Here is a 23,571-nt window from a genome sequence, read left to right on the forward strand (position 1 = left end):
TCAAAATTATTTAGCCTATACTTGTAACTTTGTAGGCCGCATGTGCTGCACCAGAATTGGATGTTCTCTCCTTGCTTTTCATGGTTTGAACGAGGTCAGTATAATAGTCTACAGTATAATACAATACAGTAATACAGTTCGCAATCAAAAGGATTAGCCTACTGGAGCTAGTTTCATTTATTTACTCAAGAGAGCATATAGCTAGCTACATATATGGGCTTTTATGTTTTCTGTCGTGAGTAAATGTGCAGTAGCTTACATTACCGTTCAAAAGTTTGGGGTCACTTAGAAATGTCCTTGTTTTTGAAAGAAAAGCACATTTGTTGTCCATTAAAATAACATAAAATTGATCAGAAATACAGTGTAGATATTGTTATGGTAGTAAATGACTACTGTAGCTGGAAACAGCGGATTTTTTTAATGGAATATCTAGATAGACATACAGAGGCCCATTATCAGCAACCATCACTCCCGTGTTCCAATGGCACGTTGTGTTAGCTTATCCAAGTTTATCATTTTAAAAGGCTAATTGATCATTAGAAAACCCTTTTGCAATTATGTCAGCGCAGCTGAAAACTGTTGTTCTGATTAAAGAAGCAATAAAACAGGCCTTCTTTAGACGAGTTGAGTATCTGGAGCATCAGCATTTGTGGGTTTGATTACAGGCTCAAAATGGCCAGAAACAAAGACCTTTCTTCTGAAACTCGTCAGTCTATTCTTGTTCTGAGAAATGATGGCTATTCCATGCGAGAAATTGCAAAGAAACTGAACGGCACAATCATTTGGCCTTTTTTGGGCATGTGCTCATTAAATGTCTTTAATGTAGGGCTCATAAAATGTATTTAATGGCTCAGGCTTGAATTTTCGATCAAAGCTCTAATCAAATCCAGACATAGGCCAATTTATTTACTTTAGAATGCTTTTGAATGACACTCCGGTTTTGGCGGGAAACTCCAGGTTACCCGGGTGAAAATTGATTTATGCTCAGGACGGAACATTTGTAAAATACCGGGAAAATATTAAACCCTAATTCTCACCATCTAGCACAACAAAGTACATTTCTGCTTTGTGTTTAATAACCAAATTAAATTTGAGGGATTATCTTTCAGAAATATAATTTAGATTTGGCCGCCGTCTACAGCTGGGTTTTTCATCAGAAAGGACAGAAACATGTTGTGCCCTCTAGCTCCTCTATTTCCATTCCCTAGCAACACATTCTGCAAGCTAAAGCAGCGCACAGGGGACGATTACGTTAAAACTCTGACACATACATTAAATAAATGAATACCATTCATTGTAAATGCAATTCACATGATATTTCATGATCCTTGTATATTTTCTTCCAGTGACAGAATGTGAACATGGTGCAGCTGTCATCCTGATACACCCAGGACATCCCCCTACAGATTACGCCCAAGCCTGGACCAGAGAGGTCCCCTGCGCTGTGCAGCAGTGTTGGCCTTGTGTGTGAGTATCTCTGTGAATGTCCCTTAGCGCTGTTCTGCTGTCAGCCTGAGTGTGTGCAAGCAGGTGGTCTGCAGGCAGGACCAATATGCTGCACCAGGCCGACCCTGCTGGAGCTCAGTGCGCTTGCTGATCTGGGATCAGTTCCAGGGCATCTATGGGCTCCAGTCCTGCAGCTCTCAATTCACTTCATCACCTTCTGTCAGACCAATGCCTCCCATCAGTCCACACATCCAGGACACAGACGAGGGCTGCAGGCTACACCACATTAACCCTCCATCCAAGGACCAGGGGTCACTTCCTATAGGACTCAGTCCAGATACAGACCCCAGCCATTAAAACAGCATGGGATTCAAGCAGCACATCTGGAGGCACAGATTTCCTTTGTCTCTATTTTTAGAGGTAGAGTTAACTGAAATTATTCATCAACTGTTTGTACATAGCAGTATGCAGGACACTGATGTATTATGTAGGTGATAAAAATTACCAACATTTTCAGCAGAAAGCAATCAGCGGGGCCATTATCAAGCCCCAAATCCTAAAAGCATGTAATGTTTTGGAGGAAAATGACTTATGGGACTAATCTCCTTCTCTTTCCTAAAGAGTGACTGATGATTACATCTCTGTCATTACCAAGGATGGATATTTCCCCACTTTGGCATCACATCTCTCTCTCTCTCCCTCCTGTAATCTACAGAGTACAGCTGGAGGAAGACTGTTTGTCCCGTCTCTGGGTGTTATTGTTGGAGTTGATTGCTGTTTTAGTGGCGGTATATGTACAGTGAGTATAGCAGGGTTATTATTAGACCTCCCTGGGGAAGTCGTGCCTCCTCTGGCCCATCTGCTCATTGTACTGCTGAGATCACACCGACTCTGGCTCGGAGACAGAGCTGAGGCAGGGGAATGGACCGTCACTCACACATACAGGGAATATACTTGACTGGAGGTATGCTCGACAGTCTGGAAATATGACGTAAGATTAACACAGATAAATATAACTGGCACAACCCAAAGCACTCTTTGAAGTGTATAAAAGGTGTTGATTTAAATCTGACATATTTTTCTTTGCTAGGAAACAAGGGGGCCTTTAAAGACTGAAATATATATTTTTTAATGAGTTTGGGGTGGTATAACTCCTCCTAGTCCTCTTACTATACATTGTTAATGTGTTCTAATTACAGACCGCACAAAGCCTTGAGCCAGAGGACACTTTACATAAAAAGTAGAGGGAGGCCAAACTCTAAAAGGTAGGGCTGCCAAAAACAGTGTGGATTATTATCGCTGTTAATTCTCCAGGATCAGAGCCATTACCTAAATGAACGATTCCCTGTGCCTGCTGGATGTGGCGTTATTACTCACCCTGACCCCCAGCTCCACGTTCTCGCCCCCATACACCTCCATCCCCTCGTCAAGCAGGCCAATCTCCTCAAAGTACAGCCTGTCCACCACGAAGCAGCCAATCAGAGAAGGGCTCCTACACCATCACACATGGAGTAGATACAAAATGTATTTACATGTGTTAGTCAACCTACTGGATACTTTGCTGAACTAAAAAAATAATAACTTGGAGGCATGAACAAATTAAATCAATCAATGTATATTTCAATGTGTTATATGCTGTTCTTGAGAGGAAATAAGTGTTTTTACGCTTTCATGTGTCATCCTCTCGGTATCTTGTACTTAAATACTGTATTTTTTCATTTGTACAAACGGTTTTACCCCAAATAAAGTGTATATATATATATATCTATCAATCAAAAGAATATTGTGTTCCCATGATTTACAGTATATTCTAATATACCTGGATACTTAATTGGCATGTATACTATATGTATACATTTGCCTTGTAAATCAGAAAACACAGCTGTTATGAAACAACGCAACCATCACATTCTGCCTGCATACAAAAGAGATGAAAGAAAATGTATTCATAAGTCCCCATATTTCTACCTACCTAATTGGAGCACTGTTGTTGGCCTGGTGCCACCAGGACTTGGGTGGGTTGAGGTAGCGGCACCACAGCTCCCAGTCGAAGCCCTGAGCAGACAGTGGGTACTCTTCAATCTCAAACGTGTCGTATTTGATGTTATCAAACGACGGAGAGATTATGCGTGTTCTGTCCTCCTGAATTCTCATGAGAACAGGCTCAGCCCTTCAAACACATAGTAGAATGCAATTAAGTTTTAGTACATGAGAAGCTCAATTACCTACCCTACACATGTAAATGAGGACCATGTGCAATAAATAAAAACTCCGCAATTAGCTTTCTGTAACAACCCCTAAAAAAGATCCAGGGTCCATTGTAACTAAGGGTCCAAAAAATATAAAAATGTGTATTATCCTACTAGCACAGACTTTGCTGATAACTACTTTATTGAGGAAAATGTATTTGCGATGACTGTAATATGTGGTTGTCTCACCCAGCTAGCTTAAGATGAATGCACTAATTATAAGTCGCTCTGGATAAGAGCGTCTGCTAAATGACTAAAATGTATATGTAAAAATTAAGCCACTGAGAAAACAGAAATGATTCATACTACTCCAAATGAGCACAAAAAACAATGCAAACAGTATACAATAGTTGTGCAATCATGCTCAGTAAAGGCTTGGATTAGCCACACACCGATAGTTACAAGTAGAGACAGGGTGGCAGGTAGCCTAGCGGTTAGAGCATTGGACCAGTAAACGAAAGGTTGCTGGTTCGAATACATGAGCCAAGAAAGTGAACAATCTGTTGATGTGCCCTTGAGCAAGGCACTTAACCCTAGTTTGCTCCAGGGATGCTGTACTACTATGGCTGGCCCTGTAAAACAACACATTTCACTGCACCTATCTAGTGTGTGACACTAAAAAAAAGATTAGTTTGTAGAAGCTGAGTTGGAAAATTCATCTATTGTATTCTGAACAAACCATGTGCGTAGGCGCTCCTGCCAAGTATTCAGACAAACAATGAATCAGCCTGTAGCAAGCGCACATCTAGGTAAAAGCATTACTGAGGGATGCTATTTGTGCTATGTAGGTTTAATACCAAATCAGCACAGATTAAAAACAGAAATATTCTGGATGCTGTTCAAACCGCCCTGACAGATTTGGGTCAGGCTGTTGAGACCACAATTCGACGGTATGAGAACTCTGTCAGAGCAATGATCGTTGTACCCCAGGGAAGTATGTGTAGGGTCTACAGTAGGCCTCACACACTTCCTGCCACACTGTTATCATAGACAACATGTCATGCCACCACACTGGCAACTATACCTCAGGAGGCAAAAGTCAAATGAAATGCCTGCTCTTCAACCAATCGCTGCCCGCACCCGCCTGCCCGACTAGCATCACTACTCTGGACGGTTCCAACTTAGACTGTGTGGACAACTATAAATACCTAGGTGTCTGGCTAGACTGTAAACTCTCCTTCCAGACTCACATTAAGCATCTCCAATCCAGAATTAAATCTAGAATCAGCTTCCTATTTCACAACAAAGCCTCCTTCACACATGCTGCCAAACATACCCTCATAAAACTGACTATCCTACCGATCCTTGACTTCATTTACAAAATAGCCTCCAACACTCTACTCAGCAAATTGGATGCAGTCTATCACAGTGCCATCCGTTTTGTCACCAAAGCCCCTTATACTACCCACCACTGCGACCTGTATGCTCTCGTTGGCTGGTCCTCGTTACATATTCGTCGCCAAACCCACTGGCTCCAGGTCAGTGGGTTTGGTCTATAAGTCTTTGCTAGGTAAAGCTCTGCCTTATCTCAGCTCACTGGTCACCATAGCAACACCCAACCGTAGCACGCGCTCCAGCAGGTATATTTCACTGGTCATCCCCAAAGCCAAATACCTGCTTTTGCCGCCTTTCCTTACAGTTCTCTGCTGCCAATGACTGGAACGAATTGCAAAAAAAATAAAATAAAATAAATATTGCTGAAGTTGGAGACATATCTCCCTCACTAACTTTACACGTCAGATGTCAGAGCAGCTCACCGATTCACTGCAGCTGTACACAGCCCATCTGTAAATAGCCTAACCAACCAACTACCTACCTCATCCCCATATTTGTTTTTCTGCTCTTTTGCACACCAGTATCTACTTGAACATCCTAATCTGCACATATATCACTCCAGTGTAAATTGCTAAATTGTAATTACTTCGCCACTATTGGCCTATTTATTGCCTTACTTCATTTGCACACACTGTATACAGATTTTTCTATTGTGTTATTGACTGTACGATTGTTTATCCCATGTGTAACTCTGTTTTTGTCGCACTGCTTTGTATTGGCCAGGTCGCAGTTGTAAATGAGAACTTTTTCTCAACTGGCCTACCTGGTTAAATATATATATATATATATATATATATATATATATATATATATATATATATATATATATATATATATATATATATATATATATATATATATATATATATATATTTTTTTTTTTTTAAGTCTTTGATCAAATGTGGCTTTGAGCATGGCCATAGAGTGCTGTAGCTGAGAACCCATATGCTTCACAAATCAGTGTAAGGAAGTGTGTTAATGTAATGTGCGTGTATGTCATGTGACTCACCAGCCTATGTTGAACTCCACGTGGGCGTCGAACAGGGCCACAACCGGAGCGGTGGCCGCCCTCCACCCACTCACCCTGGAGCGGATCAGACCCTCCTGCTTATCATGGCGCACCACCTTGATGAAGCCGGGACGCTGGCTGTTGGTCTCAGACACAAAGTCCTGTAGCTTCTCCTTCAGCTCATCTAAAAAGGAGACACACAGACACAAGGCATGAATGCACACAAACACACATGATTAGGCACACACGCAAACATGCATATGCACACAATAATGTGTTAAACCTTGAGTTTCCTCAATCTCTGGTGAAGTAAGAAAGGCTATGGATGATACATAGCCTACACCACTCTCAATAGACTCCATCTTATCCACCTTGGGGTATTTAAGGGTAGGGGGAGGCAGCCAAAAGCAGTCATGCTCCACTGCTTTGATCACTAGACCAAAGAACTTGCCTCCAGTTGTAGGGTTCCATAGGGCTCGCTGTACATGAGGGGATATTGCAATCCTGAAGAATCAGACCGCAATTCTATCAAAAGCGTGAAAGTAAGAGCAGGAATTGGGCACAGTTGGGGTGCTTTTGGCCTCAATACAGTATTTAACTTTTCAACAAACCAACAAGTCAAACAAACTGTAGGTTTATGGAAATGAATGGGCCTAAATAAAGATGGTGGCATAGTGCCACGGCTTGTAAAGTGTTGCTATAGAGGTCAACCAAAGACTGTTTTTCTCTAACCCCTTACACTCATGGTATTGGCCTATAGGGCTAAATTAAAATGTTTCTTACAGAAGAAACATGGGAAGCATACTGTATGCATAACCATGGTAGCAATTAAAAGGGAACAATTTGGAGATTATGGGGAAATTAGTGTTGGTCACTAAAGGTGAGGACACAACAGTTCACCTGACAAGACTCAATCCAAATATTACTGTTGATTTTATTTACTGTACTTTTTGCCTGCATTTGTTAGTAACAAAATCTGTAAATACTCTGGATACATTCAGTAATATGATAAGAATATTCATGGGAACTTTGGGGTAGATGCAACATAATTACAAGGGTTTGAGTAAGAGGTCTATCTGGTGTCTCAAAATGGCCACACACACCTCTCCAAAGTCTGCACAGTTCCTAAGCTTCTTCAATGCACTTTTATGACTCAAAGAAGAGTCTTCAACTATAAGGTGCTTTTTATTGCTCTCCTAGATGTGCCGTTAAGGAACTAGAGCAAGCATACTTGTAGTTGTTTTGTTTGGAACACAGACCTGCATCCACGCCGTCACACAAATACTGATGTTGTTTACTCAATTCAAAAATAGTCCATTACAAATCAGAAGCTGAGTTAGGGTGGGCATAATTTGAAAGCTTGTTCTATTGGCAGCGTGTTCTATTGGCAGCGGCAGCGTGGCCGCTGCCACTCTAACCTGGTGGTCCCAGCGCGCATGACCCACGTGGAGTTCCAGGTCTCCGGCAGCCTCTGGAACTGCCGATCTGCGGCCAACAAGGCAGAGTTCATCTCAGCTTATGCTTCCCTCCAGTCCCTCGACTTCTTGGCACTGACGGAAACATGGATTACCACAGATAACACTGCTACTCCTACTGCTCTCTCCTCGTCTGCCCACGTGCTCTCGCACACCCCGAGAGCTTCTGGTCAGCGGGGTGGTGGCACTGGGATCCTCATCTCTCCCAAGTGGACATTCTCTCTTTCTCCCCTGACCCATCTGTCTATCGCCTCCTTTGAATTCCATGCTGTCACAGTTACCAGCCCTTTCAAGCTTAACATCCTTATCATTTATCTCCATCCAGGTTCCCTTGGAGAGTTCATCAATGAGCTTGACGCCTTGATAAGTTCCTTTCCTGAGGATGGCTCACCTCTCACAGTTCTGGGTGACTTTAACCTCCCCACGTCTACCTTTGACTCATTCCTCTCTGCCTCCTTTCCACTCCTCTCCTCTTTTGACCTCACCCTCTCACCTTCCCCCCTACTCACAAGGCAGGCAATACGCTTGACCTCATCTTTACTAGATGCTGTTCTTCCACTAATCTCATTGCAACTCCCCTCCAAGTCTCCGACCACTACCTTGTATCCTTTTCCCTCTCGCTCTCATCCAACACTTCCCACTCTGCCCCTACTCGGATGGTATCGCGCCGTCCCAACCTTCGCTCTCTCTCCCCCGCTACTCTCTCCTCTTCCATCCTATCATCTCTTCCCTCTGCTCAAACCTTATCCTACCTATCTCCTGATTCTGCCTCATCAACCCTCCTCTCCTCCCTTTCCGCATCCTTTGACTCTCTATGTCCCCTATCCTCCAGGCCGGCTCGGTCCTCCCCTCCTGCTCCGTGGCTCGACGACTCATTGCGAGCTCACAGAACAGGGCTCCGGGCAGCCGAGCGGAAATGGAGGAAAACTCGCCTCCCTGCGGACCTGGCATCCTTTCACTCCCTCCTCTCTACATTTTCCTCTTCTGTCTCTGCTGCTAAAGCCACTTTCTACCACTCTAAATTCCAAGCATCTGCCTCTAACCATAGGAAGCTCTTTGCCACCTTCTCCTCCCTCCCCCCCCCCTCCTCCCTCTCTGCGGATGACTTCGTCAACCATTTTGAAAAGAAGGTCGACGACATCCGATCCTCGTTTGCTAAGTCAAACGACACCGCTGGTTCTGCTCACACTGCCCTACCCTGTGCTCTGACCTCTTTCTCCCCTCTCTCTCTGAAATCTCGCGTCTTGTGACGGCCTGCCGCCCAACAACCTGCCCGCTTGACCCTATCCCCTCCTCTCTTCTCCAGACCATTTCCGGAGACATTCTCCCTTACCTCACCCCGCTCATCAACTCATCCTTGACCGCTGGCTACGTCCCTTCCGTCTTCAAGAGAGCGAGAGTTGCACCCCATTCTGAAAAAACCTACACTCGATCCCTCCGATGTCAACAACTACAGACCAGTATCCCTTCTTTCTTTTCTCTCCAAAACTCTTGAACGTGCCGTCCTTGGCCAGCTCTCCTGCTATCTCTCTCAGAATGACCTTCTTGATCCAAATCAGTCAGGTTTCAAGACTAGTCATTCAACTGAGACTGCTCTTCTCTGTGTCACGGAGGCGCTCCGCACTGCTAAAGCTAACTCTTCTCTGCTCTCATCCTTCTAGACCTATCGGCTGCCTTTCATACCGTGAACCATCAGATCCTCCTCTCCACCCTCTCCGAGTTGGGCATCTCCGGCGCGGCCCACGCTTGGATTGCGTCCTACCTGACAGGTCGCTCCTACCAGGTGGCGTGGCGAGAATCTGTCTCCGCACCACGTGCTCTCACCACTGGTGTCCCCCAGGGCTCTGTCCTAGGCCCTCTCCTATTCTCGCTATACACCAAGTCACTTGGCTCTGTCATATCCTCACATGGTCTCTCCTATCATTGCTATGCAGACGACACACAATTAATCTTCTCCTTTCCCCCTTCTGATAACCAGGTGGCGAATCGCATCTCTGCATGTCTGGCAGACATATCAGTGTGGATGACGGATCACCACCTCAAGCTGAACCTCGGCAAGACGGAGCTGCTCTTCCTCCCGGGGAAGGACTGCCCGTTCCATGATCTCGCCATCACGGTTGACAACTCCATTGTATCCTCCTCCCAGAGTGCTAAGAACCTTGGCGTGATCCTGGACAACACCCTGTCGTTCTCAACTAACATCAAGGCGGTGACCCGTTCCTGTAGGTTCATGCTCTACAACATTCGCAGAGTACGACCCTGCCTCACACAGGAAGCGGCGCAGGTCCTAATCCAGGCACTTGTCATCTCCCGTCTGGATTACTGCAACTCGCTGTTGGCTGGGCTCCCTGCCTGTGCCATTAAACCCCTACAACTCATCCAGAACGCCGCAGCCCGTCTGGTGTTCAACCTTCCCAAGTTCTCACGTCACCCCGCTCCTCCGCTCTCTCCACTGGCTTCCAGTTGAAGCTCGCATCCGCTACAAGACCACGGTGCTTGCCTACGGAGCTGTGAGGGGAACGGCACCTCCGTACCTTCAGGCTCTGATCAGGCCCTACACCCAAACAAGGGCACTGCGTTCATCCACCTCTGGCCTGCTCGCCTCCCTACCTCTGAGGAAGTACAGTTCCCGCTCAGCCCAGTCAAAACTGTTCGCTGCTCTGGCACCCCAATGGTGGAACAAACTCCCTCACGACGCCAGGTCAGCGGAGTCAATCACCACCTTCCGGAGACACCTGAAACCCCACCTCTTTAAGGAATACCTAGGATAGGATAAAGTAATCCTTCTAACCCCCCCCCCCCCCCTTAAAAGATTTAGATGCACTATTGTAAAGTGGTTGTTCCACTGGATATCATAAGGTGAATGCACCAATTTGTAAGTCGCTCTGGATAAGAGCGTCTGCTAAATGACTTAAATGTAATGTAAATGTATTGCCAGCATGACTAGCTAAATTATAAAATATGATCTTACATTGTTAGGCTTTCACAAGGCAATTCAGAGAAGCAGATTGTCATTTGTGTGCGCATAGAATGGAGTCATAAGTGCATGACTCCATTCTATGTGTGGTCTGTGGAAAAAAAAGGTATTCACAATACAACAAACATAGGCTCATTCTGTTTAGGACACCCCAGTGTATAATGCCATGGTATCTTGCAACTGATCACAAACCATTGTATTTTACATGAGTTTTATGATATGGAAATGTGAAGTGCACATTTGGATTGCTTGTATGACATCAAAGCAGTATTTATTATAATCCTCAAAATCTCATCTTTCCAAATACATTGAGTCCTTGTCATATGCACACACCATTTCAATCACTCATACAAACAACAAAAAAGTTGCAAAAGTTGCCCAATTAGCAGGAGTGGTGGGGGCAACTTTGACCCTTTTCACACTACGACAGATTCTCTGGAGGTTGAGAGAATACCCTTGGCTATACTGTTTCTAATAATGTGAACTTGCAAACATTCTACATCTACCTTCAGAGGGAGTGCACAACGCTCGCCCGACAGTTGCCCACCTTGAAGCAAGGCTGTGAACAGAATTGCTTTGTTCAGCCCAACACTCCTAGAGCAATAATTTTGAAACATTTTGAAACATTTTCCTAATATTTGAGACTTATTTTATTGAGTTTTTACCTGCACTGAGCCACGTAAAACTATGGAAACCCATCCCCACCACCAAAATAAATGTATAATGTCAATAGTAGGTCATACAAAAAGGATATATACATTTAACATTGTGTGGTGATCATCACAGGTCCCAGAGTAAAGTAAGTAGCCTTGGCTTGTGCAAGCTGGAACAGCACATAGGAGCCTGTTTCTGTAGCATGAGGCAGCTTGATGTAAAAGTAAACCCCTTGGACAGGACACTAGTCTATAGCAGGGCCTTACCCCCAATCCCCTTAATGGTGAGTGTCAAGCAGAGACAATTTTTTATTACATTTATTATTTAACCTTTATTTAACTAGGCAAGTCAGTTAAGAACAAATTCTTATTTACAATGACAGCCTACCCTGGCCAAACCCGGACGACGCTGGGCCAATCATGCGCCGCACTATGGGACTCCCAATTAGGGCCAGATGTGATACAGACTTGATTCGAACCCGGGACTGTAGTGACGCCTCTTGCACTGAGATGCAGTGCCTTAGACTGCTGTGCCACTCGGGAGCCCAAGTCAGTTCCCATTTTTACAGTGTTCGGTATAACTTGGCCAGAGGATCAAACTCCCAACCTTCCAATCTCAGGGTGGGCCCAATAGTCCCAGAGTGGTGGGGTGGGAAAATAGTTTCTGGGGCCCAGGGTTTTTCCTGATCTGGTAACCTAACCAACTCCGGACCCTAGTTGTAGACAATTACTCAGCTGTAAAAAAAGTTGTATATGGGTTATGATGGGACCAGATTATTTTTCTAATCAGATCATATGTTGTTTTTTAAACTCCTGGAAAAACTCCTGGCCATAGGGAGAATGAAAACATTAAAATCCTGTAAAAACAGCAGAAACATTGTACTTGTTCATATAAATTGTATTTTATAAATAAAAAATTTACACAGATGTACATGTCCTTCACACAGACAGAGACAACAACTGCGATTGGACAAATAACTAATAACAGGGCTGAGCGCGCTGTATGCAGGTTTGCATCGTGTAGACCTTGGCATCTGTAATTAAGTTATTAATACAGCATGCCATCACTATTGTGTTGATTGATTAATTCCAGTCAACAACAAAAAATATAAAAAAGGACTTGAATATAAACCAAATTTGATCGCATTCTAGCAGAATACAAATAAATGGGTGAATTTTAGGCCATAAATGCATAGCTTAGGCTATAAATACATGACGTTACCGCTTCGTTTCCCCTGACCAGCCCAGATGGGATTTAGGCTATCTGCAGCTGTAGTTGTTCTAGGCTGAAGTTGATAAGCCTGAAGCACAGATTAATTGTGCAAGAGTTGGAAAATCCTGAGGCATATCAATGCATTTCTTTTTTAGGGTGGCGGGTATGGGGTCCATATATAAACAGCTCATCGCAACTCCCCAGTGAATTTGCTTATATAGTATACTCACGTTCTCAGTCATAATTTGCTTTTATTTTACTTGTATGTATGTATGTATGTATGTATGTATGTATGTATGTATGTATGTATGTATGTATGTATGTATGTATGTATGTATGTATATACACTGCTCAAAAAAATAAAGGGAACACTTAAACAACACAATGTAACTCCAAGTCAATCACACTTCTGTGAAATCAAACTGTCCACTTAGGAAGCAACACTGATTGACAATAAATTTCACATGCTGTTGTGCAAATGGAATAGACAAAAGGTGGAAATTATAGGCAATTAGCAAGACACCCCCAAAAAAGAAGTGATTCTGCAGGTGGTGACCACAGACCACTTCTCAGTTCCTATGCTTCCTGGCTGATGTTTTGGTCACTTTTGAATGCTGGCGGTGCTCTCACTCTAGTGGTAGCATGAGACGGAGTCTACAACCCACACAAGTGGCTCAGGTAGTGCAGTTCATCCAGGATGGCACATCAATGCGAGCTGTGGCAAAAAGGTTTGCTGTGTCTGTCAGCGTAGTGTCCAGAGCATGGAGGCGCTACCAGGAGACAGTTGAGCTGTTTTTGTTGGGGGTTAACTACCTTGCTTTTTCCACCTTACCGGCTCGGAGTTGAACCAGCAGCCTTTTGGTTACTGGCCCAACTTATTGTCTGCACATCCTTGTGAATTGTTGCCTTAAGAGTATAATGTGGTTTGGTTCCATTTTTCAAACGTGTAATCTGGTTAAGATAAAGTCGCTTGCATAGTTGAAGCATACTGGTTGTGGCTATAGTCTACTGGGATATTTCATAGGAATATTTATGGTAAAATGTCCGTTGCCGAACCCTCTTGCGGCACATGACGTTCCGTTGCTAATGTGAATTGAAAAGTGAATATACATATTATGTAAACTGAAATGTTGTCACGCTGCCTCTCCTTCAACTTTTGTCAATGAGAAGAAAAACATGTTGTGCGCGGTGCTCAAATTCAGAACGGCAGTCATTCGAAACCCATAATGAGCTGTAAAGACCCTGAACTCTGACGTCATGTATAGCATGTAACTGTGCAGCCACTGCGTTCCAATTTAGGCACTTAGTGTCCAAATCTGCCATTTCAACCTGTATAGGGGTACGAGTGCAAAGGGCTACTAATCAACATGTCAAGCCAAGTCTCCAACTGAAGGAAACATGAGGTCAACCACCTGATATCAACTGACGTCAGCGGAAAGATAGTTCCAGTTAGCACGCAGGTGAAACAACTCTGAGGTACCACTGACTTAACCTGAAACATTACAATTCACTCTCCAGGACAGGAAATCGTTACATTCAGAGTAATCACACATCGGGGAATAGCAGCCGATGAAATGCCAGCCAATCCAAAGGTTTCAGTCAATTACAAAGAACATTAAATACACTTTAATGAGCTGTGTAAACTTCCAGACAAATGCCTACAGTATGAAGAAGATGGACTCTTCCAAAGTGCCCTTGTTCAAGTCTCAGGGTTCTGCTGCATCATTTATAAAGTAGAAAGATGTGGTAAATGACTCTGCACTCCCCCACCAGGCACCTGCTTGTTTGCATCTGACGTGCTATCAGTCATCTCTCACAATGTTCACCAGATGGTTTGACTACAGGCCAGGAACAGAGGGACCCCTAAGCACAACAGCTACTGTGCTCTGTATGGCTGGCAGCCATAATCCAATAATCACACATTCCACCATGTGTAACACCACACTAAACAGTACAGCTACTGTGCTCTGTATGGCTGGCAGCCATAATCCAATAATCACACATTCCACCATGTGTAACACCACACTAAACAGTACAGCTACTGTGCTCTGTATGGCTGGCAGCCATAATCCAATAATCACACATTCCACCATGTGTAACACCACACTAAACAGTACAGCTACTGTGCTCTGTATGGCTGGCAGCCATAATCCAATAATCACACATTCCACCGTGTGTAACACCACACTAAACAGTACAGCTACTGTGCTCTGTATGGCTGGCAGCCATAATCTAATAATCACACATTTCACCATGTGTAACACCACACTAAACAGTACAGCTACTGTGCTCTGTATGGCTGGCAGCCATAATCCAATAATCACACATTTCACCATGTGTAACACCACACTAAACAGTACAGCTACTGTGCTCTGTATGGCTGGTAGCCATAATCCAATAATCACACATTCCACCGTGTGTAACACCACACTAAACAGTCCACCTGGGAGTAATGACTTACTGTAAACACTAATGGATCCACAGAGAATGGGACAGAAGGCCTCCCTGCCTACATTTTTTGGGTGGTTCCCTTTTCAGTCAGTACACTCATTACAACACAAAGCTATGGGGATTGCGCTCCACCGAGATCGACTGAAGAACCTTTGAGAAAGCATTTGTAGCGATCCAGCAAACTGGGAACATTCCTAACATTAGGATGATAACATCCCAAAAGCATTCATTCAAATATTGTTTTTGATAAAATGTTTTAAATGAAATATCCTTGGAATGTTCTCCTAACATTCACTAAAACATCTAACAACCACCACAGAACATTCCACAAACATTCTCATTAGGTTTCCCGGTTATGCAATAACGCACACAATGTGTTCTGGGAACATTCTTGCAACATCAGGCGAATGTTTTATACAAACATTGTATAATCATCAGCACAACTGGACAGTGTTTGTGTTATGAGAACATTTGCCACACCTTAACAAATGTTCTGGGAACTATCACAGAACCAATTTTGGTATTCTGGGTAGACACTGCAGAGCTACAAGCTCTCAAGATTTTATAAAGACACTTTGATGGTCATCCCATTCAGAGGGAAAGCATTGAGTGTCATTACAACCCAAGCAGAGGTAAGTAGAGAATGGAGGGTGTTATCTTAACTTGGCCATTTTGCTTCCTCATTGTTTTCCATAATGCCGCTGTAGTTCCCCTCAAGCAGCAGTCTCCATTCTAATCTTCTCCCATAGTGAACAGCAGCATACTAAACATTGTCTGAGGGAGTGGAACTCCAGCTACTATAGAATCTCACTGAATAAAAAAAGCACATGAGATCTCTACTAAGATACATTTTTCAGCAAATATAAGAATAATACATGCAGCAGAATTTTTTTTCAAAGTATGAATAAACATGACTGAATTAGATTTTTATAATACAATGGTACATTTGTTTATAATAACCACTCCAGCACCATGCAGTCCCAGTTCAGGTCAAGTAGATTGTGTTCTGAGAGAACCTTGTTTGCTGCCTTGAAGCACAACACCTTGCCCTTGAAATAGTTGTTCTTTTTGGCTGAGCGCACTAGCGTTTTGTTTATCCTTGAGCAAAATGTGTCCCTCATCGATCTTTGGGGAAAGTTCAATAGCCCAACTGGACGTGCTGTGAATGGTGGTGCTGTTCTATTTCAGAAAATTAGCGTTGGTTACAAGATGTTTCACAAATTGTGTTAATGCTTTCAGAGTGGCACATATCAGTTCAGTGATGGAATGGGGAGGAGCTAAATGACATTCTCTGTTCAGATCATTCCCTTTATCAGTCTCCTCAGGAAAGCAATTGGCACCTTATGGGCACGTGCTGATGACGTTTCATCAGCCGCATTAAGTCATTTGTTTTATACAATTAATAATTAAGAGATTCAGATGTGTGTGTTGAGAAGAAGAATGATGAAGTGTAATGGGTTCTAATGAATCATAATAAAGCACATGGAGTTACAGGTTCATTACCCTGGGAACAGCTGATGACCTAGAACATCAATCTTTTATGACTGATATCCTAACTGAAGCTTCCTAAGAAATTCTCATGTTTGAATGTAATAGGCACAGTCCTACAGTTAGAGTTGTGGGAGGATCCAGCTGCACAAAACTGCAACATCCTCTCGATTTGTGAAGTCATCAAGTGAAAAGTGTTTTTCATATAGATTCAAAGTTGCTTTCATAAATATTATTCCGTTTTGTAAATTTGTGGAAAAAGCTAATGAAGACAACTGCAGAATCATGGACATAATAGTTTGCTATAAAAGCAAATGCACAGTACAGATGTAGGATCTTAATTTGATCACCCCGTTGCAGGATAACTTTCCTTTAAAACATGTAGTGGTTGAGGTTTAAAAAATCTTCTGAAGTTTGTAATTTCCACTTAGAAATTTCAGACTTGATTTTTCCCTTATGAAAAATGTATTAACCCCTACAAAAAATATCCATTAATTACAATACATTTCCTGTTACTGCAGGATTATTTTCCTGCTGTAGCAAACTGGCTCAAATTAAGATCCTACGTCTGTATAAGAAGCATAATGAATAGGTGATGATATACAGTGAGCTCCAAAAGTATTGGGACCGACTATTTTGTTGTTGCTTTGGCTCTGTACTCTAGCACTTTGGATTTGAAATGATAAAATGACCGTGAGGTTAAAGTGCAGACTGTCAGCTTAGTATGATGATGAAAATACCCTCAAATATCCTCAAATTAAAGCCGACAGTCTGCACTTTAACCTTATAGTCATTGTATTATTTCAAATCCAAAGTGCTGGAGTACAAAGCCAAAACAACAACACATTTGTCACTGTCCCAATACTTTTGGAACTCACTGTTAAGCCATTTCCTATATCCAAATTGGGCACAACTGAGGAGTTTATAATCCAGGGGGGATGGACACAATCCTTGTTGTTGAGTCAAAGTTTCTGTATGTACTGTAGCTAAAAGCTGGGAGTTGGCGAGACAGAGGCTGCCATCCATCACTCAAAATGAGCCTGGGTTGGCAACTGTCAGGGCTGTGAATGTAATACATGAACAAATCCTCGTCACGCCGCCCAGACCAAGAGAGAGAGAGGGAAAGAGAAAAGAAAGCGAGAGAGAGAGAGTGAGTGCGAGAGCGAGAGAGTGCGAGAAGGCAAATGAAAGAGAGACTGATGTATGGAGTCTGAGAAAATATGAGGGACCAGAGAGCGACAGAGAGAGTAGACGGACAAAGATGGATCTTCCTTCATGCTTCTTGCTCTAGCCCTGTGATATACGCCCTTTCTCCCTGCAATGGAGAGTAGCTGGATAACAAGGCATGATAGATATTCTACTCTTTGTCGGTTAGGATATGCCTAACATTGCCTGTTCGTAATGATAATCATTTAGAAACTCACTCTGTGATGCAACCCTGTCAGATGACCTCATGCTAATTTGAATACAGAGATATACACAAGATCACAGGTTCAACTAAAGACTGACAACATTCCAAACAATATAAGTTCTGCTGTTTACAATTATCCTTAAATACAGTAGTGTGTCGCTCAATGTTGAAACACTGAGGAGTCATTGGCAGCCATTCCAAATCCTGCTTGGCTTCCAATGAAATCTTGAGCCTTCCTCCAATCAGTCAGATGATTGGACACCTGTCAGAGTCCCTGTGGCATGGAGACATGTCTTCCTCAGGCCAGGTACATCATCCAATCAGCCAGGCAAATTGGCCCTTCTTCCCCTCAACGGTCACAGTGTCTCCTGCATGCTAATGCTGGGTGGAGGTGGAGGTGAACTCTCAGAGATTCCCATTATGGATGCTCCTGGTGCTGGAGGACCGCAGCTAGATGGTGACCCTCTGAAAGCGGCCTCGGCAGCACCACGGGTCAACAGGCTGACAACGTTTAGTAGAGATAAGATTAGAAATCATGACGATAATGATAAGAGTAAATCTATCAGAGTGAATCTGACAGAATGCTCTGGCAAACAGGTTGCAATGCCATTAGCAAAATGTCACGGCGTGACTAGCTTTCCTGAGGGACCTCAGGGGCTGCTCTCTGCCTCCCAATTATGTGATAAAATCAAAGACTCCATGTGACACGGTAATCCACTTGAGCTGAGAGAGGACGGCAACAACCTTTGGAATTTCACCTCACTTAGGGGGGAAACAGATGGCATCTCCAGACAGTGGCACTCAGCCTACCCCCCGTACCCAGGTAATAATGGACTGTCCCAGGAGGCTGTCAACTCGCTGAGGCAATAAAGTGTGCCTCAGGTACCTACGGATTAGCAGAAGGGTGCAGGAGGTTGAGTGCACAGCAGGATAGAGAGGAGAGAAGAGATGAGGGAGAAAAGGAAAGAGGGATATCTTTAAATGAGTTCTTATCCCAGCAGGGAGAGTATGAGGTTCTTCTGGCTGACCCAACCCACTCAACAGCATTCTCTCCAATCAGCAGTCTGCACCAACTGATAGCTGGGCATTATTGACTTTTAGTGATGTAGTCCTGCACAAACTCTACAACAGCAGGATGTTTGCCTACATCTCACAGCTGGCGTCATCTTTAATCAGCCTTCCCCTCCACACCAGACTGTGTGACGGTGGTCATTAGTAACAGTAGACAGAGGCCGCTCACCTATACGGCTGCACTGTTTTAAAAGACGGTGTGCTGGTGGTGAGACTCCATAGGATCAGCTGGTGTTTTAAACCAGGCACAGTTTGAGACAGATCTCAGAACCAGTAGGCTCACACAGCTGGGAGGCCATAATACAATTCAAAATACTTAATTACCTCTCTGGATGGTAATCTACCATCAGGCAGATCTCCCTGCTTTTCTTGCTAATTAGTATTCTTTCACCTATCCTTTAAATCCAGTGAGCACAGCCCATAATTAAGGACATTAAAGAGCTAGATTAGAGATAGTCTACAGGAAACAAAGGGGTAATTACTAAGACTAGAAGATTCCCACAGAAACTGGAGGCCAACAGAGCCAAGGCCCAGAGGGAAAGAAAAGTACCACTGCTCAAGTTCTCAAAGGAAAAGGCAATCATACAAAATATGGGCAAGCTACGGCTGCTTCAGAGAAAACACTTTGTTGCAATACACCTTCATCATGGGTCATTTCAGTTCTATACAGTCTAATGATGCTCACCGTTGTCACTGTTGTCGTCAACCAGGATGATCTCTTTGAGGAGGTGGGAGGGGGTCCTGTGCATGGCAGAGTGGATGGAACGCAGGATGACGGACAAGGCCTCGTTCACAAAGATAAACACAATGCTAACTTGAGGGAGGTTAGATGGATACGTGATGTTTTTACACCTGGGGAGAAAACAAACCTATTGTGAGCGGAGTGTGGAAAGAAGGGACCTGATTTAGAGACGTGGACATGCATAGCAATAACATTCTAGCTAGATTAAAAATATTTGTCTGTTTCTCAGACACTTGGACAATTTGTAGTCTCAATGTTGAGGTGGTTGTTATGTTAATGTCCCTGGCAGACCTCCAAACCCAACAGCAGATGTGACAGCAAAAATACAATGTGTATTTCAGTGTGATCCAGATAAAAGCATCTGTGAAGCAAACAATGGGATAAGATGACACTTTTCACAATGTAACTTTATAGTCTGAGAACCACAGATAGACAGAGGGGGAGTGAGGGTCTTTTATGCTCCTACTGGGTAGACAAGAGTTGGTAATCATGGGAGATAAAATTGCACCCCGCTGTTTTGAAGTAACACTTTCCTCCTCTGTTGCCTGTCAAAACAGTGAAGGCTTGAGTCAAATGCAGAGGCATATTCTCAACATGAAAACCCACTAGGCAGCTTTGTTTTTTATGCTCTCGACAGTCAAACAAGTGGGGACTCTAATGTGTGCTCTTCCATATAGTCTGTATCCAAAACGATCACAACTAGTGTTATAGTCAGACCATAGTGAATTCAGACAGTCTGGATATGAAGGTCCTGTTAGCCCCTGGGCTGCTGGTATGACTTGGGGGGACAGCAAAAGTTTAAGTGGGAGATATTCTCAGTGGTTTTCAATGCTCTATTCAGATAGCTCAGCTTACCCATCAGGTCTGAGGTCTGGGATGGCTCTGTCCAGGGAGAGGCGCTCGCTGAGGTAGCCGTTGTAGCCGTAGTACTGGAACATCTTCAGGGCCACCCTGCGGCTGTCAGCGCTCAGCTCCTGACCCCAGTGGGCAAACAGGGACGAGTCAGAAAACGATTTGTCTCCTAGAACGTCCTCTCCTTTCAGGGGGGTTTCTGTGGGAGCCAGAGAGAGAAAAAAATTGAATATTTGTATAAGCCAGCCACACACAGTCCCTGCCTGTTACTGGGGGTGCATGACAGGAGAGAGGGACACTTCGATAACAAGGTCAATGTAACTTAGAACACTTAGTAGAGCTCTCACATGAATAAATGAATTGATGTTACATTGCTTATGTCCACACAGCTATCACACCTTAGAAAGCAGTAACAATACTCATATCAATATACAGTTCCGAATGTTAAGTAAATAATTGTATAGTATTACATTCGTATACAATGATAGAAAATAGACTGTATCCATTTATACAGCTTTTCGAGATAATAGATTTCCATGGTCACTGAGAAAGACGTAGTCAAGCATTGTGATGAGAGCCCGCGCAGAACGCAGCCTCGGCCTAGTGGTTTGTAAACCAAAGACACATTTAACCAAGTCGACAAAAAATGAAGGCTCCAGTGAGCGTGATAAAGTGAAACATTAAAGCTGTCAAACAGACTCGGTGTTGGTACGTGTGATTAGTGTTTACTTCTGGAATCCAATTGAATTTAAATAGATCCTGCGTCTTCCTCTATGACTCTCACAGCCACACTGTGAGTGCCCCAGGGCTGTCATTTAATGCATTTAATGCATTCCTTTAAATCCCAGTGGAGGGATTCTAGTGGGGACAGAATGATACATCTGAAAGCTGAACACTGCAGTGTGATTTGAATATTACATTGTTGTACAGCTCGATGACATTTATGATCCCTGTGAAGACAAGGAAAAAAGACTCAATACATTTGTGCAAATCTTGAATGTCGCTTCATCATAAATGACTCTATAGGGGATCAGTGGAAAAGGTTATTTTACGATGGTTCAGAGTAGTGTGTCTATCTAGGAGCTTTCAAGAGAAAACTGCAGAAAATCAAGCTGAAGTGCTGTAGGTTTTCAATCTGCTCATTTTGTTTTGGCTGCTGTGATGACCTTAAGCCTACAAGGTCTCCCATTTCTTCTCAAATACATATATCTCACATGGTGACCACAGTGGGGCTCAAGTTTAGCAGGAGGACAGTCTTTAAGGGGTTTAGCCAATACCTTGTAACACATGGGAGTTTGGAATGTCACCGAGTAGTCATTGCCTTGTTTTGTGAAAAGAAACCAGAGTGTGCACGGCCGTTGTAACAGAACAGTAAGGGAGAGCAGCTCCAGAGGCACCGGTCAGGACACTGAGACTGAGGGGTCAGGGAGGGTCCTGGGCTGAATGAAAACCTGGTCTGTCAGATGTGGGCATGTGATAGGATGCACTACGTGAAGAAAAAAATGATGTAATGCATATGCAACTATTATACAGTGGTTTTAGTCAGAAACAACATACTGTAAGAAAAAAATGAGAAGACATTTTGTTTGGTTTCATGTTAAGGGGCCAATGGATCTAGATTGCCTACAGCTATTTCCAGATTAACTCAACAGGCTAAAACAATTGCTTTGACAAGACAAATTACACTTCCCCTAACATGAGGTCATTTTGAAAAGAAAAAAAGGGGTGAGAATTAGTCTAGAATTGAAACAGCACTATGAGCATCTGTTTGATGGCAGCATGACAATGAACCATTACCCTTTCACAGAAACCCACTGTTACTGATTAAAAGAAAATGAAGCTTGACAGTGGGGGGGAAAAAAACACTTCCATTTATTTTCCAGGTATCAAATGTGATTTCCAAACCAAGAATAGACAAACATTAACAAGTAATGCTACTGTTAAACATCCAACAAATTCAGAAGGAAATATGTGCTTTTAATGAATTATCGAAAACTCTAAATAAACATAGCAGATGGTTGATTATTGTTTACCTCCGATTGAATGGTATACTTTCAGAGACAGAAAACAGTACCTCCAATGGTCTGCCTATCTGTAGGTAAAGGTCTCTCTCTATCATTTAATCTTATTACTTGAGTCAGTGTGCAGAGCGGCATTGGACTTTCCTATGAAACAAACAACCTTGTTATTGGCTGCATTTCAAACTCCTAAAAGACTCCCCCCTCCTCCACTTACCCTGGCCTTATGCCCTTGGTGGAATCCCCGTGGCCACCTTTGCTGTCAGTCCAAACAATTAGCCAAGCAAGTTGGCAACATATCATGTTGATGACACTGCTCGCGTTGCAAAATAAATGTACACATACATGTTATTCAAATCATTGCACCCACACTGGTCGCGAGCATCTGCGTGGCCAGGCGTTAAAACTGAAATTGGTTCTATTTGACACCCAACGCGCTGCAAGTCCAGCCTCTCCCATATCCTCATTGGTTTTTAGGAGCATATACCCACGTGCCATCTCATTGGTTTTCAGGAGCATATACCCACGTGGGTGATTGAAAGATTAACTGTGGTTTACCGTTTTATGTGGATTAATTGTCGGAGAAGAGGACCTTATGCATTTTAGCTAAAATAACACAATATTTCTATGCCAGGACAAATTAGCTAGCTAGCTAAATTGCCATAAATGTTTAATGCTTTTTGACCTTCCCCAAATTCATATAATTGATTTAGAGTTTGTTTTGTTATATAATCTGCGTGCCCTGATCACTTCTGATGTGGGTGAACAAAATCAACGTGCGTGCGATGGTGCACACACGTGTCCGGTTTGGTCAGCATGTAAGCCCCTCAGCCCTAGTTTGTGATCAAGTGTGCGAGTGTACAATTCTGTTCACTCCAGGGCCTGAAATGGCCCATAATTCAAATTGCTATAATTGTACATTTGCTAAGAAAAGTCTACCAAAACCCTTTTTTAAACAATCAACATACAAGTGTTAAGTAATATTATTTTTTATTTTTTTAATAAGTTAGAAATTGCTACTAATGCACATGGCAAAAAAACATATCGTAAAAGTAATGTTTGTTTGGTTGGCTTTTGGAAACGTTAGCAGGGAAAGTTATGCGCTAGCTATCACAGTTATACATTGTAATTTTCGATTTACTTGATATCGTCGGATAGTGTTCGTTGGCTTCTAGCCAAGA

The 23,571-nt window shown here is 43.2% G+C and overlaps 1 protein-coding gene across 1 annotated transcript in view; it reads right to left on the bottom strand.

Annotated features, from left to right (window-relative positions):
- The window catches only part of LOC129852714 (polypeptide N-acetylgalactosaminyltransferase 18-like), an 89,351-nt gene that overhangs the window by 27,942 nt on the left and 37,838 nt on the right, over nucleotides 1-23,571 (bottom strand). The window contains exons 2-6 of the mRNA XM_055918336.1: nucleotides 20,376-20,571; nucleotides 19,464-19,630; nucleotides 6,040-6,223; nucleotides 3,419-3,616; nucleotides 2,824-2,938 (exon numbers count right to left, since the gene is read on the bottom strand). Of these exons, the coding sequence (XP_055774311.1) occupies nucleotides 2,824-2,938; nucleotides 3,419-3,616; nucleotides 6,040-6,223; nucleotides 19,464-19,630; nucleotides 20,376-20,571 (860 nt within the window). The remainder of the gene's footprint in view (nucleotides 1-2,823; nucleotides 2,939-3,418; nucleotides 3,617-6,039; nucleotides 6,224-19,463; nucleotides 19,631-20,375; nucleotides 20,572-23,571) is intronic.

This window comes from Salvelinus fontinalis, chromosome 4 (genome assembly GCF_029448725.1).
Source record: "Salvelinus fontinalis isolate EN_2023a chromosome 4, ASM2944872v1, whole genome shotgun sequence".
NCBI lineage: Eukaryota > Metazoa > Chordata > Actinopteri > Salmoniformes > Salmonidae > Salvelinus > Salvelinus fontinalis.